General features: G+C 43.7%; 1 protein-coding gene across 11 annotated transcripts in view; it reads left to right on the forward strand.

The window, feature by feature from the left end:
* The window catches only part of tbc1d1 (TBC1 domain family member 1), a 247214-nt gene that overhangs the window by 177013 nt on the left and 52912 nt on the right, over positions 1-17289 (forward strand). For 9 of the 11 annotated variants that reach the window (XM_033026822.1, XM_033026812.1, XM_033026836.1 and 6 more), the window contains 2 exons: positions 4471-4656; positions 10730-10891. In XM_033026822.1, the coding sequence (XP_032882713.1) occupies positions 4471-4656; positions 10730-10891 (348 nt within the window). The remainder of the gene's footprint in view (positions 1-4470; positions 4657-10729; positions 10892-17289) is intronic. The other 2 variants (XM_033026846.1, XM_033026899.1) reach the window with 1 other exon arrangement.

Here is a 17289-nt window from a genome sequence, read left to right on the forward strand (position 1 = left end):
GCATTCTCTCTGAAGCACATCTTTGCTGGAAACCAGTTCTGTGCCCAATAGTCCTTCTTTCGTAAATTTACAACAGGACCTCTTTACCGCCCACTCCCCTGACATCAGTCTGAAGAAGGGTCTCAACCCGAAACATCACCCATTCCTCTCCAGCGGTGCTGCCTGTCCCGCTGGGTTACTCCAGCATTTTGTGTCTACCTTCGATTTAAACCAGCATCTGCAGTTCTTTCCTACACATTCCAAACCTTTATACTGTGTACCCTGTCAGTTCTCTGCACAATATTCCATCTGATCCGTATCCTGCTATAGCCTTAGACAGCCTTCCTCACCATCTACCAAAACGACCAACTTTCATTTCATCCACAAACTTGCTCACCGTACCTCCCACATTAACATCCAAATTGTGGATGCGCATCACAAACATCAAGCTCCCAGCACCAATCCCTGAACTTCTAATCAGAGAAACCGCTTTCCACCTCTGCCTTCTAACACCAAGCTAATGTTGGATCCAAATAGCCAACTCACCCTGGATCCCATGTGCCTTAAGGGGCTGTCCCACTTGGGCGACCTAATCTGCGAGTTTAGAAGAGTGTCTTCGACCTTCAAACTCGCAGCATGGTCGACACGTGGTCCTAGGAGGTCCTATGAGGTCGCTGGAACTCTCCTTCATGCTCGAGGGAAGTTCCCGAATATTCGTGGCCTCAGCTAGGTCGCAGAAAACTTTTTCAACATGCTGAAAATTTTTCTGCGACTTAGCTAAGACTACAGCAGGATACGGATCAGATGGAATATTGTGCAGAGAACTGATGGATGGAAATTAGTCACAAGTCTGAAGTGTTATATTTAGGAGGTCAAATAGGAGGAGGACATATGAAGTAAATCCAAAAGCGCTGAGGAATATTGATAAACAGAGGGATCTTGTGGTTCAAGTCCACAGGTAGAAGAATGCATATGACAGACTTCTCCCTCCCCTAAAAGGACAGCTCCCCTTTTCCCTCCCCAACTCCCTGAGAAAAAGAAAAAAGAAAACCCCCAAACAACCCATCCCGACCTCCCATCCCATCCCTCCACCCTCCCCCTCCCCCTCCCCCCCTCCCCCTCCCCCTCCCCCTCCCCTCCCCCTCCCCCTTACTGTTACTGTGCAGCCGTTTTACCTTCCTCTTCATCGCGGGTGTGAAGTTCAGACAGCGCTCCCCCGTTTTCCCTGTTTCCCGCCTTTGCGATGTGTGTGTGATGTGTGTGTGGTCAGTCAATCCAGCTCGCGATTTCAAGTGGGACAGCCCCTATACCCTTTAGGACATGTCTACCATGTAGGGCGTTGTCAAACCCCTTACTAAGTGAATATAGACACGTCCACCACTCTGCATTCATCAACTTAACTATCTCCTTTGATTTCATGTCTGTTCATGTCCGATTTCCATTCATGTGAAGTTCCTTGGCATGCATTATTATAGTAAAGGTGATGATGATGATACTTTATTGTCACTTGTATCCGGCCAGATGCATTGAAATTCTTTGTTTTTGCATACAAAGTACACAAAAGAGTCACCACAAAGGTGCCGACAAAGTTAAAGGTTCTGTTTAAGTTAAGCTGTGGCTCGTTAATTGAAATATATAAAAATAATTGATGATATGACTTCTGTGCAAAGAAATCAAGATTGATAGTCTTCATATTGGCAAAACATCTACCCCTTCCAAACATCTGAAGGTGGCAGGACAAGTCGATAAAGCTGCTGAAATAGTCCAGGAGGTCCTTGGTACACAAATTGCAAACAGTATTAAGTAGAGCTCAGCTGCAATTACTGGGTTAGCCTGAACGAGAGTTGTTGTATTCTAGTTGCTGCACTATAGGGAGATTATCAGCCGCTTAGCAAATGTACGGAGAAACCCCCACCAGGGAAGCACTCTGCATCCAGCTTGTTGAACCCCCGCAGTCCATATGTTTCAATAAGACCACCTCTTACCCTGCTAAATTCTGAAAAAGGAGCAATCTGTAGGATTTAGGGATGGAATGAATGAATGAATACTTTATTGTCACTTGTGACAAGGTACTGTGAAATTCTTTGCTTGCATACCCAAGGTATGCAATAGTCACTACATAAAGGGCGCTTCCAAAGTTACAAAGCACCCCCATGCCAGGTCCTCTTTTGTTTCCCCCCCCCCCACCCTCTTGGCAGTCCCCCCTACGTTGGCTCCTCCTTTGTTCCTCCAACCCCGGAGGATCTCCCGAAGTGGGAGTCCTTTAAAGACCTCCTCCCATCTGTATGACTACTTGATACCTGTCGTCGTGTGCTGATATCACCTTCATAATAGAATCGTGGAATGCCGACATTTGTTTCGAACCAGTCCGGGCAACCTTATCCACTATGGTTTTCCCATTGCCTTTGTCCCTCCCAACTGTCTCCTACTTCTCCAGAGTTGGAGAATCGTGGTTTGATTTGGGTCCCTGGTTTTGGCAGTCCTCCAACTCTTCCTGCGCTGCCCACCGAGATAGTGAGGACAGCAGCAATCTGATGATATTGCAGCCTAGCTCATCTAGCACAACTAATGCGCATTAAAGATAGACACAAAGTGCTGGGTTAACTCAGCGGGTTAGGCAGCATCTCTGGAGAAAAAGATGGTTCACTTTTCAGGTCTGAAGAATGGTCACAACCCGAAACGTCACCAGTCTGAAGGAAGGTCCCGACCTGAAATGTCAACCATCCTTTTTCTCTAGAGATGCAACCTGACCCACTGAGTTACTCCAACACATTGTGACTATCTTTGATATAGAAACATAGAAAATAGGTGCAGGAGTAGGCCATTCGGCCCTTCGAGCCTGCACCGCCATTCAATATGATCATGGCTGATCATCCAACTCAGTATCCTGTACCTGCCTTCTCTCCATACCCCCTGATCCCTTTAGCCACAAGGGCCACATCTAACTCCCTCTTAAATATAGCGAAGGAACTGGCCTCAACTACCTTCTGTCAGAGAATTCCAGAGATTCACCACTCTCTGTGTGAAAACCAGCATCTGCAGTTATTTGTTTCTAACCTATGCACATTTACAGGCAGACATCATTTAACATTAACTAATAACATGGGCTTTGACTGTATTTTCTCCCAGGTTATGCTGAGGTCAGTAATAATGATTTAACTGCTATAACTCCTCATGGACAGGCTGTAAACTAGACCTAAGATCTTCCACTCTTCGCCATTCGGTTTCCAATCGGTGACGTTTCAGATCAAGACCCTTCGTCAGACCCTGATGAAGGGTCACGACCCGAAATGTCACCTATGCCTTTTCTCCAGAGATGCTGCCTGGCCTATTGAGTTACTCCAGCATTCTGTGTCTGTCTTCTTTATCGAATGGATCACTTGTGTATATCTGCTGCACCTTTTACAACAAAGGCAGTCCTGTGGCATCTTGTTTTTGGTCTTTAAAATGGTTACCTAATATCCAGAAAAGGATGCAAGTCTGAGTATGACCTAACAGTTGTCTATCAGATTCAAGTGAGCAATTGTTGGATTTTCAAAAGCTTACTCTTGTTTCAGAAATTGTCTAGGCTAACTTTCCAAATTTTTGCCTCAAATGCATTTGGTTTGGGAAAGGATGTGGTTGCATCCGAGGACAGTGGATGCCACTGGGAATCTGGGCACTGCTTTGTCTTGTGTTAAATGCAGAGTGCAGCTGCGGCTGGGTACTGCACTGCACTTCAGAAATTATGACTTTAGCAGGGATGAATAATAGAAAAAACAATGTTTCACACCTGCTCCTGTGTTGCACAATTAATAATATTCCCTGTCTGAAAATGAGTGGCCCGTGATATATCATTTCTGTCTGATTCAAAGCACTGCAATGCATCTGCCTCCTCCACCTCCGCTGACAGATTACTCCAGATATTAACTATATGGAAACATATGCCGCTCAGATTGCTTTAAATTTCTCCACATCACTTTAAACCTCTGTCCTCAGAAAGCAATGCTAAAAATCTGATATGTTTCCTTCATAAATTTATAAAGATCTACAGGGTCACACATAGGCCTCCTATGTTCCAGTGAAATTGAATGCAGCCTATCCAATCTGTCTTTATAATTGTGCACGAAGGTACTGCAGATGCTGGTTTACATCGAAGATAGACACAAAATGCTGGAATAACTCAGCGGGTCAGGCACCATCTGTGGAGTAAAGAAATAGGTGAATTTTGAGCCGAGACCCTTCATCAGACTGCTGATGTCTAACCCGAAACGTCATCTATTACTTTTCTCCACAGATGCTGCCTGACCTGCTGAGTTACTCCAGCATTTTGTGTCTAACTTTTAACTACAGTCTTCCATTCCAAGCAACGTACTGGTAAATCTCCAGGTATTCTCTCTACTGCTGTCATTTTTATTGAGATGAGTCATTGGGAAGTTATGCTGAGTTTTCCCCAACTATCCTCTCGCAGAAGCGTTTCAGACACTTTTGTTTTAATCACTGCCTCCACAGATCATTGCGAGGGAGGAGATGTTACCTCGTGGACGTCTTTGGTGACCACGTGTAATGACAGTTACCTGGGGGCAGTTGCAGAGGAAAGGAAACGCACATCAGGGGAGCTCCGAGATTTATGGAGGAAGGCGATTCTCCAGCAGATACTGTTGCTTAGAATGGAGAAAGAAAATCAAAAGCTACAAGGTCTGTGGAGCTTTGATCAGTAACACTCCTGCATGCTTTGGAGACATTGTGTTGCAACACTGTTTACATAGTCATAGAGTGATACCGTGTGGAAACAGGCCCTTCGGCCCAACTCGCCCACACTGGCCAACAATGTCCCAGCTACACTAGTCCCACTTGCCTGCGCTTGGTCCATATCCCTCCAAACCTGTCCTATCCATGTACCTGTCTAACTGTTTCTTGAACGATTGGATAGTCCCAGCCTCAACTACCTCCTCTGGCAGCTTGTTCCATACACCCATCACCCTCTGTGTGAAAAAGTTACCCCCTCGGATTCCTATTAAATCTTTTCTCCTTCACCTTGAACCTATGTCCTCTGGTCCTTGATTCCCCTACTCTGGGCCATAAGACTGTGCATCTACAATACCCGATCTATTCCTCTCATGATTTTGTACACCTCTATAAGATACCCCTCATCCTCCTGCGCTCGATGGAATAGAGACCCAGCCGACTCAACCTCTCCTTATAGCTCACACCCTCTAGTCCTGGTAACATCATCTTAAATCTTTTCTGAACTTTTCAAGCTTGACAATATCTTTCCTATAACATGGTTCCCAGAACTGAACACAATATTCTAAATGCGGTCTCACCAACGTCTTATACAACTGCAACATGATCTCTCAACTTCTATACTCAAGAAGGGTTTCGGCCCGAAACGTTGCCTTTTTCCTTCGCTCCATAGATGCTGCTTCACCCGCTGAGTTTCTCCAGCTTTTTTGTGTACCTTCTATACTCAATCCTCTGACTGATGAAGGCCAAAGTGTCAAAAACCTTTTTGACCACCTTATCTACCTGCGACTCGACCTTCAAGGAACCATGCACCTGTACTCCTAGATCCCTCTGCTCTACAACACAACCCAGAGGCCTACCATTTACTGTGTAGGTCCTGCCCTTGTTCGACATCCCAAAATGCAACACCTCACATTTTTCTGTGTTAAATTCCATCAACCATTCCTATGCCCACCTGGCCAATCGATCCAGATCCTGCTGCAATCTTTCACAACCATCTTCACTATCTGCAAAACCACTAACTTTTGTATTATCAGCATACTTTCTAATCTTACCCTGCATGTTCTCATCCAAATCATTGATGTAGATGACAAACAGTAACGGGCCCAGCACCGAACCCTGTGGCACACCACTAGTAACAGGCCTCCAGTCGGAGAAGCAACCTTCCACCATCACCCTCTGCTTCCTTCCATGGAGCTAATCTGCTATCCATTCAGCTATCTCTCTTTGGATCCCATGCAATCTAACCTGCCAGAGCAGCCTACCATGCGGAACCTTGTCGAACACCTTACTGAAGTCCATGTACACAACATCTACAGCTCTGCCCTCATCAACCTTTTTGGTCACATCTTCAAAAAAAATCAATCAGATTTGTGAGACACGACCTCCCACGTACAAAACCAAGCTGACTATCCCTTGCCCATCCAAATGCCTATATAACCTATCCCTCAGAATACTCTCCAGTAACTTACCTACTACAGATGCTAAGCTCGCCGGCCTATAGTTCCCAGCATTTTCCCTGCAGCCCTTCTTGAAAAGATGTACAACATTTGCCACCCTCCAGTCTTCCGGCACCTCTACTGTGTTTAAGGACGACTCATAAATTTCAACCAGGGCTCCCGCAATTTCCTCTCTAGTTTCCCGCAATGTCCTCGGACATGTCTGATCAGGCCCTGGAGATTTGTCTACCTTCAAACACGACAGTACCTTCAGTACTTCAACGGTAACACTGACTGCTCTCAAAACACTTCCAGTGACTGCTCCAAGTTCCTCCGTCCTACTGTCTTTCTCCTCAGTAAATGCAGAGGAGAAATACTCATTTAGGACCTTGCCCATCTCCTGTGGCCCCACACAGAGGTGACCGCTTTGATTCCTGAGAGGTCCCACTCTCTTTCTAGTTACCCTTTTCCCCCTTATGTTTTTATAACATCTTTTGGGATTGTCCTTAATGCTGCCCGCCACAGCTATCTCCTGGCCCCTTTTTGCCTTTCTGATTTCCTTTTTTAGTTTACTCCTTAGTTCCAGAAACTCCTCCAGGGATGCACTTGATCCCAGCTGCCCTATACCTGTCTCATTAATCCTTCTTGTTTTTGACTAACGTCTCCATTTCCCTCATCAGCCAAGCTTCCTTACATTTGCCTGCTTTGCCCTTCACTCTAACGGGGATGTACACATCCTGAGCTTTCTTCAGTACACTTTTAAAAACATCCCACTTGGCCGATGTTCCTTTCCCCTCAAATAACCTGCTCCAGTCAACTTGAACGAGACCTTCTCATACCCTCAACGTTGGCCTGACCCCAGTTGAGCACTTTAACACTTAGACCCTCTCCGTCCCTATCCATAACTATCTTAAACCTAATTGAACTATGGTCACTGGTCCCAAATGGCTCCTCCACAAACACTTCATTAATTTGCCCTTCCCAATTTCCCAATACTAGATCCAGCGTCGCCCTCTCACGTGTGAGGGCCTCCACATGCTGCTTAAGAAAACTCTCCTGAACACTTTTGAGGAATTACACCCCATCTATGATTCACACTATGATTTTCCCAGTCTATATTGGGAAAGTTAAAGTCCCCTACTACAACAACCTTATTTGACCTGCAGCTGTCTGCAATCTCCCGGCACATTTGTTCTTCTAATTCCAATTGACTATTTGGGGGTCAGTAGTACACCCCCAACAAGGTGATCATCCCTTTCTTGTTCCTCAGCTCCACCCATATAGCCTCACTAAGTGAAACTATGTGAAGCTAAGGATGTTCTTGTGTCAGACTGTTGGCCTACACCTCGAGATATCTTCCAGACTTGACTGTTAGTCTGGAGAAGCCCTTTAGGCAATATGTTCTCTCTAGAAATAAAGAGCAATTTGAACTTACTATTTCATCACAAAAGTTAAGAATCAACAAACTATTTTCGCTCAGCTGGGAGCGTCTCACCTGTAGGTTAATTGGCTTCTGTAAATTGCCCCTTAGTGCGTGGGACATAGAACTTGCAGTGATCAATGGTCGTCGTGGAGTCGCTGGGCCGAAGGGCCTGTTTCCATACTGTCCATACTAAAGCCAGAGGATTGGGAAACTTTCATAGGACAACAGAAGGAAACAAAATGGGCAATACAGGCTGAAAAGATGAAGTACGAAGGGAAGCTGGCCAGGAATATAAAGAAGGACAGTAAAAGCTTCTTTAGATATGTTAAGGGAAAAATAGTAGCAAAGTCAAATGTGGGTCCCTTGAAGGCAGACACAGGTGAAATTAGTATGGAAATTATTATCATTTTCCAATGTTCAATAGATTCAGGATCAGTTCCTATGGATTGGAAGGTAGCTAATGTTATCCCACTTTTCAAGAAAGGAGTGAGAGAGAAAACGGGGAATTACAGACCAGTTAGCCTGACTTCGGTGGTGGGAAAGATGCTGGAGTCAATTATTAAAGAGGTAATAATGGGGCATTTAGATAGCAGTAAAAGGATTAGTCCAAGTCAGCATGAATTTATGAAAAGAAAATCATGTTTGGCTAATCTTCTAGAATTTTTTGAGGATGTGACAAGTAAAATGGATGATGGAGAGCCAGTGGATGTAGTGTATCTAGACTTTCAGAAAGCCTTTGATAAGGTCCCGCACGGGAGACTGGTGACTAAAATTAGAGCGCATGGTATTGAGGGTAGGGTGTTGATGTGGATAGAAAATTGGTTGGCAGACCGGAAGCAAAGAGTAGGAGTGAACAGGTCCTTTTCAGAATGGCAGGCAGTGGCGAGTGGAGTGCCGCAAGGCTCGGTGTTGGGGCCGCAACTGTTTACCATATATATTAATGATTTGGAAGAGGGAATTAGGAGCAACACTAGCAAGTTTGTGGATGACACAAAGCTGGGTGGTAGTGTGAACTGTGAAGAGGATGTTAGGAGGTTGCAGGGTGACCTGGACAGGTTGAGTGAGTGGGCAGATGCATGGCAGATACAGTATAATATAGATAAATGTGAGGTTATCCATTTTGGTGGCAAAAACAAGGGGGCAGATTATCTCAATGGGGTTAGGTTAGGTAAGGGGGAGGTACAGCGAGACCTGGGTGTCCTTGTACACCGGTCACTGAATGTTGGCGTGCAGGTACAGCAGGCAGTGAAGAAAGCTAATGGAATGTTGGTCTTCATAACAAGAGGATTTCAGTATAGGAATAGAGAGGTTCTTCTGCAGTTGTATAGGGCTCTGGTAAGACCACATCTGGAGTATTGCGTACAGTTTTGGTCTCCTAATTTGAGGAAGGACATCCTTGTGATTGAGGCAGTGCAGCGTAGGCTCACGAGATTGATCCCTGGGATGGCGGGACTGTCATATTAGGAAAGATTGAAAAGACTAGGCTTGTATTCACTGGAGTTTAGAAGGATGAGGGGATATCTTACAGAAACATATAACATTATAAAAGGTAGATGCAGAAAAAATGTTCCCAATGTTGGGCCAGTCCAGAACCAGGAGTCACAGTCTTAGAATAAAGGGGAGGCCATTTAAGACTGATGTGAGAAAAAACTTTTTCACCCAGAGAGTTGTGAATTTGTGGAATTCCCTGCCACAGAGGGCAGTGGAGGCCAAATTACTGGATGGATTTAAGAGAGAATTAGATAGAGCTCTAGGGGCTAGTGGAATCAAGGGATATGGGGAGAAGGCAGGCACGGGTTATTGATAGGGAACGATCAGCCATGATCGCAATGAATGGCGTTGTTGACTCGAATGGCCGAATGGCCTCCTCCTGCACCTATTTTCTATGTTTCTAATGAAGAGGGTACAGAGGAGGTTTACCAGAATGCTGCCTGGATTAGAGAGTATCAGCTACAAGGAGAGGTTCGGCAAATTTAGATCGTTTCTCTGGAATGCCGGAGGTTGAGGAGAGACCGAGGTAAAAGACCAAAGTGAAAAGCTTTTTTGTTTCATGCTATCCAGTCAGTGAAAAGGCTATACATTATTTCAATCAAACCATCCGCAGTGTACAGATACATGATAAAGGGAATAACATTTAGTGCAAGATGACGTCCAGTAAAGTCTGTGAGGCAGCAAGGTGGCGCAGTGGTAGAGTTGCTGCCAGAGACCCGGGTTCGATCCTGACTACGGGTGCTTGTCTGTACGGAGTTTGTACGTTCTCCCTGTGATTTGCATGTGTTTTCTCCGGGTGCTCCAGTTTCCTCCCACACTCCAAAGATGTACAGGTTTGTAAGTTAACTGGCTTGGTATAATTGAAAAATTGTTCCTGGTGTGTATAGGATAGTGTTAGTGTGTGGGTATCGCTGGTCGGCTCGGGTTCAGTGGGCCGAAGGGTGTGTTTCCAAGCTCTATCTCTAAACTAAACTAAACTATCAGGTCAGGTATGTCAACTCTAGTTGGTGATAGGATGATTCGGTTCCCTGGTATTAAGTTATTAATTTATTGTATTTTTGATTATTATGCATTATCTCTATGTTACTGCCTTTATGGGCCTGTTAAGCTGCAGCAAGCAAGAATTTAATTGTTCCATAGCTTGTACATATGACAATTAAACACTCTTGACTCTCTTGACTTGAAATGCCTGGGATGTGTCACCTCTAGTTGGTGTGGAATCTGCCACTCACCCTGGTTACTGTAAGAAGTAACTGCTGCAGTCCATGAGCAGAGGTGGTTCTTGTAAAGTGGTTGACTACTTTTGAAAGTAGCACGGTGGCGCAGCGGTTGAGTTGCTGCCTTACAGCGCTTGCAGCAACAGAGACCCGGGTTCGATCCCGATTACGGGTGCTGATTGTACAGAGTTTGTACGTTCTCCCCGTGACCACGTGGATTTTCTCCGAGATCTTCGGTTTCCTCTCACACTCCAAAGACGTATAGGTGTGTAAGTAAATTGACTTGGTATAAGTGTAAAGTTGTCCCTAATGTGTGTAGGATAGTGTTAATGTGCAGGGATTGCTGGTTGTTGCAAACTCAGTGGGCCAAAGGGCCTGTTTCTTTGCTGTATAGCTAAACTAAACTAAATTATATTCACGGTTATGCTTAAAATTTTTATTCTTCTATCTCGCAGCATCAGAAAGTGACCTGCAGAATAAAAGACTGAAGCTGGATTATGAGGAAATCACATTGTGCCTAAAAGAAGTGACTCTGGTTTGGGAGAAAATGCTCAATGTACCTTCAAGGTCAATAGTTAAATTTGACATGGAGAATATTCACATGGCCATGGGTCAAGGTAAGTGAACTGTAAACACTGTGAAGTTTTTTGAATGGCTAACATGGTTGTAAATGCACTGATTTAATCTGAGAATTGGTTCCCGTTGAAATGATTTAATGTGTTGAAATTCAAATGTAATTTGAAAGAGAATCATATCACTAAAAGAGGACTTTTATTTTGGGCATCATGTGGGAAGCAGCCCCAGTGAAGCAAAAAAAAAAATTTAAAGATAAGGTTTCGGGTTATTAAAGTTTCCTCTTCGGGTACAGAATTATTTGAACCAAAAGGCTATTTAAATATTTTTTGTCTGAAATAAACTGGTCTCATAGAATTATTCCATCTTAGATTTTGGAATTATTTTAGCCAAATAGCTATTTAAATTGGCACTTAAATAGCATTTTGGCTAAAATCTGTAGTCGTGCGGCACGATGGCACAGCAGTAGAGTTACTGCCTTACAGGGCCAGAGACCCGGATATGATCCTGACTATAGATGTTGGTTGTACAGAGTTTGTACATTATCCCTGTGACCGCGTGGGTTTTCTCCCATATTCCAAAGGTATGCAGGTTTGTAGGTTAATCGACTTCTGTAAATTATCCCTAGTGCGTAGGATGGTATGAATGTATGGGCAATCGTGGTTGCCATTGACTTAGTGGGATGAAGGGCCTGGTTCCATGCTGTGCCTCTGAACTGAACCAAAACTAGTCAAACAGAGAACGTTAGTAATTTTGCATTGTATGAGTCCAGTGTCAATGAATTATTTCTGAGCTTTGTTCAAGATCACTTCATTTTTTGCAGGTTAAATGTTACAGTGGGTTAGGATAATGCGGATTAGTAATTTGCTAGGTGGGATTAATGAGTTCAAATCTTTCCTTGTCCAATCCACATGCCCAAAAATGCTATCTGAAATGTCTTGCCACACCACTTGGTTCAAGGGAGACAGGGAACTGGCAATAAATGCAGATCCTGCCATTACCCACATCCTGTGAATGAATATAAAAACGGTGCTGTAGCAAATGGGATTTACTATATGTAAATAGCTCTTACGTTTTACAAACGTTTTAAAAAGGTGAGCAATTTCCCAGTAGCAAAATAAAAGTGCATCTGATAAAGTTAAGTAAAATTTTAAAAAAACAACCAAGTATTTTATTGTTTTGATTGTAATTAACGATTGAGAGTAATGGTTCCAATGTTGTAATGGAATGTTAAACATTTCTGCAGTTTTGAAAACTTTTAAAACTCTCTGTGCCACGTGGCTTGCTGACTGCCCTGTCCTGACCTGAATAACATGTCTGCACAAGAGAACAAACCTAAGACATTTCAAATAACAATAGGAATTACTTTGTAGCATCTGTGAAGAGAGAAACAGAGCTAATGTTCTAATAGATTTCATTGGACTGGGAGTGTGTAGGAAGGAACTGCAGATGCTGGTTTAAACCGAAGATAGACACAGAATGCTGGAATACTCAGTGGGCCAGGCAGCATCTCTGGAGAGAAAGAATGCGTGATGTTTTGGGTTGAGACCCTTCTTCAGACTGCAAGGGTTCAGACAGGGATTCAGGAGTTGAAATGTCATTGGCCTGAAATGTTAACTCCGTTTCTCTCTCCGCTGAGACTGCCTGAGTATTTCTACCATTTTTCGATTTCATTTCAGATTTCTAGCACCAGCTCTGTTTTGGCTTTGATGTCTGGGACATTCAAGTTAATTGCAGACTAATTATGGCAGAATCTCAGTCATCAGGAGATGAAAGAAAACAAGTGGCTTGTTACTCTTGTTATTCTTTCCTTATCTGATATCTTTTTGTCTCACTTTCACTTACTCCACCCATCTGGGGAACAACCCACACCCCCTGTCTGCCCCCCCCCCCCCCCCACCCCCCACCTATCGCTTGCCAGACTTTACCTCACCCCCATCTCTCCTTACCGCTCCACTTCATCAGTCTGAAGAAAGATGTCAACTGGAAACGTTGTTTGTCCATTCCCTCCACAGATGCTGCTTGACCTGCTGAGTTCCTCCAGCCATTTGATTTTGCTGAGCATATTTAATATGCTGTCCTGCATTGCACATACATACATGCAGTACAGGACGTGACTGTGGAATGCATCCTTTTTGATATGTTCTCAGGACAAAGTTTAAATCGTATATTTAGCTTGTAAGGGATGAGAGGAGTAAAGAAAGATGATTGAGTCTGATCAGTAAATATTATCATCATATTTAATTACTTTGGCCTATGAAACACAGCAAAAAGTTCATTTATTTTTTCATCTCATTATTCAGCTGTATCCCTGAGGTGTGAACCCAGCATCTATCTACAACAATCAATGTGGTTACTACTTATCAGCAACAGTATCTTAAATGTGTTGTTTTGTGTAACAGACTGTGCTTGAAGTTTGCATGATTTTCTTAAAGGAGCGAGGGGATGCAGTTGCAGAAAGGCTGGCTGACAAATTCCAAAATTAACGGCACAGGCAGCTGAAGGCGTGGTTGATCGTAGTATAATATCGTAGTAATACCTTCAAAATCTGGATGGCACAAATGTTCAGAACTGGAGAGAAAAGAGTTGCAAGGTTTTTAGACTGGATGAAGTTACATGGATAGTGGAGAGAGAGAGAGAGAGAGAGAGAGAGAGAGAGAGAGCATGAAGTGATATGATGGGTGTAACCTTTATCCTTATTGTCAGCCTGAGTGCTTTTATTGGATCGTAATTTCATTGTGTTGATCTGGGCCAAACTTGGACAAATGGGATACCTTAGTCAGCATGATCAAGTTGGGCCGAAGGGTCTGTCTCCTTGCTGCTTGACCCTATGACTCTAATACATCATTATTGGATGATATGTAGGCATCCAGCGTTTGCACTAGTGACAGTTTGGTGCAAATCACCACCATGATGGGATAGCTGGAGACAGCAGAATATGTTTTGACACATGCTAACTGCTATTAAATTTTACTAAATTCACAAATGCATTCCACAGCCACATCTCCCAATGGTCATGAGCCGAATACAACCTGACAAACTGTGTCTATCCCTCTCTCCCTTTCCTCCAATGGATGGCAGAAGGCTCTGAGAACTTTCCATGTTTCCTGTGATTATTTGGGGATTAAAGCTGGATTTGTCCATTCCAAACACAGCAGTGGTGAATTATAGTCTGGGCAGAGATTCCCTGACATTAGAAGGCATATCTGGCTGCCTCTTTATTCCTGAATATGCAGCTGAACATAGAATACAGTTGGCAGACCTGAGATGTTGACTGTCTTTGTACAGAAGCAGCCTGATAGCTCAGTTTCCCCCCCAGCCTTCTCTGTAACTTGATTAATGAAAAGCTGTTTTAATATTGATCCCAAGTACAACTGGCAGGAGAATTAACATTTTGCCAGTGACTTTTAAACTGTTATGTGTCAAAGGCAAAATGGAAGCTTGTAGTTATGTTTTTAATAGATTGCAAGGGAAATTAATTATAGCCTGTTTCTGGGGTACGTTAGATCCATTGACACAGGTAACAATATCCTTGCGTACAGACACATCTATTCACGCCAGAAGCTTGCCGCCAGTAGCGGTGTCACTTGTAAGCTTTGATGATGGCACTGACTGCTGAGACTCTTGGGCTACTGTGGATGGACTGTGACATTTCTGGTTGTCGGTTACTCCTGAACTGTGGACAAAAACAAGAGTAACTTTAAGTGTGAGGCATCACACATCAGCATCTAGGCAAAATGCACACCACCTAAGCCCAAGCTGGGGAGGGTTGGGCTAAAAGCCATGAAACGCTCTTGCTGAAGATAGACACTAAATGCTGGAGTAACTCAGCGGGTCAGGCAGCATCTATGGAGAGAAGGAATGGGTGACATTTCGAGCCGAGACTCTTCTTCAGACTGATGTCATGGGTCTATCATGTGTTGGACAAAGCAGAGCGCCTGCTTAATAAATGGACTTACCCATAGATAGACGAGTCCGAAGAAAGGTCTTGACCCGAGTGTCACATATTCCTTTTTTTCCAAGATGCTGCCTGACCTGCATTAAACTTTATTCCATTATAATGTATCTGTACACTGTGAATGGCTCGATTGTAATCATGTGTTGTCTTTCCACTGACTGGTTAGCACGCAACAAAAGCTTTAGTACACATGACAATAAACTAAACTGAAACTCAAGTCCACTAGGTGCTCTGGAATAGAAGACTTGTGGAGCCATCATGCTTTCCATTCTTTCACCGTCAGATCTCTGATCTTATGAAGTGACTGAGGGCCCCTTAAGTTTGGGTGCATTTATATACATATCGATGAAATCTCCTGCCTCTCCACAGCACGACAGTTTGGACACATTTTACCTTTTGCTCTGCCTTTTATTCATCCCTCTACTATTTCCAGTATCTCCCGCATGATGCTAATTTCTATCTGCCAATTTCCAGATAGTTGATATAATTTAACCTTCATTGATCTTTGTTCAAATATTTTAAAGTAAGAAGTTAAAGTGATATCATTTCTGGATTTGGTTTTAAGAAGATCATCGCAATTATGAAGCTGCAATTTTTAATTAATCAATGTGTTGTGACTGGAATGTAGTTTGAAGTTTGTTTGTATTGTAGCTACACTTTAGCTGCCAATTTACAATTTATAAACTTGTCTTTAAAAAATGATTCACAAAATCAATTTGTGGTTTTTTTCCTGTAAATTATTGGACACATGACAGCTGGCAGTTAATCTTACATGCTACCTAGATTTGGCCTTGAGTGTATTTTAACATTTGATTCTTCAATCTAAAACTTTATTCAAAACACATGGTCTACAAATATGTGATTACCAAAAATACTTCTTTAAACAGCTGAAGCTGTGTGGCCTTTTGCCAATTCATCTAGCGTGGAAACAAGCATTTCGGCACAACTTGCCCACGCCGACCAACATGCTCCATCTACCCAAGTTGGCCCTCATGCCTTTTGCTTTGAAGCATTGTGTGGTGATCTGTCTAACACAGTTCACTGTGTTTTCAAAACCTTTCAACCCAGTCATTGTCGCCAATCCCTCCCCAAGACAGCCAACGTATCAGTAGTTTGGTCAAGGATGTGCGAGTGTTGGTCAACTGTTCTGTGTGTTGTGACATTTTGTTCCATCCCATTTGTGTCAGATCCAGTAATGTCATGTCAAAAATTCCACTTCCAGAGTATTCAATCACATAAATCACATTTGGTTCAATGAAACGCATGTGTTTTGATTCCACTGGGTGGCGCCGTCAGCGATGGCAGCCTTGCCAACAGTCTGTCTTTTCGTCTTTTTTGTTAATTTTAGTGTGTTTTAAAAGTATGTGTTAATGTTCTCTGGTTTGTTTTATGTGGGGGGTGGGGGAAAGGATTGGGGAAACTTTTTTAAAATCTCTTACCTTGCCGGAGATGCGATTGTTTTCCGGATCGTATCTCCGGTCGCTCTGCGGCCTAACATCATGGAGCTGGAGGCCTTGCTGAATTTGAGCCCCACAGTGGGGCCGTGGACTTACCATTGGAGCCTGTGATCCGTTGCCTGGGATCGACGCTGCAACCGCGGCCTGCGGATTTCAACATCGAGGAGCTCGCAGTCTCGGGTAGAGACTGATGTCGGAAGCTCCAAAGTCGCAGGAGGTTCGACCAGCCCCGACCCGGGGTCTGATCGACCGGTGCGGGGGAGCTGAGATCCTCCCCGATGCGAGAGCTTGATCGTCCCGTTATGGAGGGGCCGCCGCTGGCTGCGGGAGTCAAGATCGTCCCGTCAACGGAAGGCTCGAGGCCCCCGGCCGCGGGAGAATAAAGAAGGAAGGAGATTGAACTTTTTTTTTGCCTTCCATCATAGTGAGGAATGTGGAGGAGTCATTGTGGTGGATGTTTATGTTAAAATGTATTTTGTGTGTTTTGGTGCTTTTTATTTGTATGACTGTATGGCAAATCAAATTCCTCGTATGTTGCAAAACATACTTGGCTAATAAAGTATGATTATGATTATGAACTTTGACTGAAATTGCTCCTGGAGTAAGGACAAATTTGAGGCACAAAATCCAAAACTTACTCAGAGACTGTTATTCATGCTTCCAGGCATCCCAGCCACGTGAAAGATCATGGATATTCCGGCACCGTCCTTCAGAATTATCCATGTTCCTGTAGGACAATGCTCTCATCCGTGGAATCTAATCTGGTGATGCAAGTTAGAAAAAGGGCAGTGGAATTTTAAATAATTTTAAGATTAACAAAGGGAAGAAGAGTAGTCACTTAGAGCTATATAGCATGGCAACGTGCCATTTGGCTCAACTCGTCCTTGCCAATCAAGTTGACTGATTGAGATAGTCTCACTTGCCTGTGCCTGATCCATGTCACTTCCAACTTTTCTTGTTCATGTACAAGTATTTTTTTTGTTGTAATTATACATGTCTCTACCATTTCCTCCAGCAGCTTGTTCCA

This window comes from Amblyraja radiata, chromosome 1 (genome assembly GCF_010909765.2).
Source record: "Amblyraja radiata isolate CabotCenter1 chromosome 1, sAmbRad1.1.pri, whole genome shotgun sequence".
Classification (NCBI taxonomy): domain Eukaryota; kingdom Metazoa; phylum Chordata; class Chondrichthyes; order Rajiformes; family Rajidae; genus Amblyraja; species Amblyraja radiata.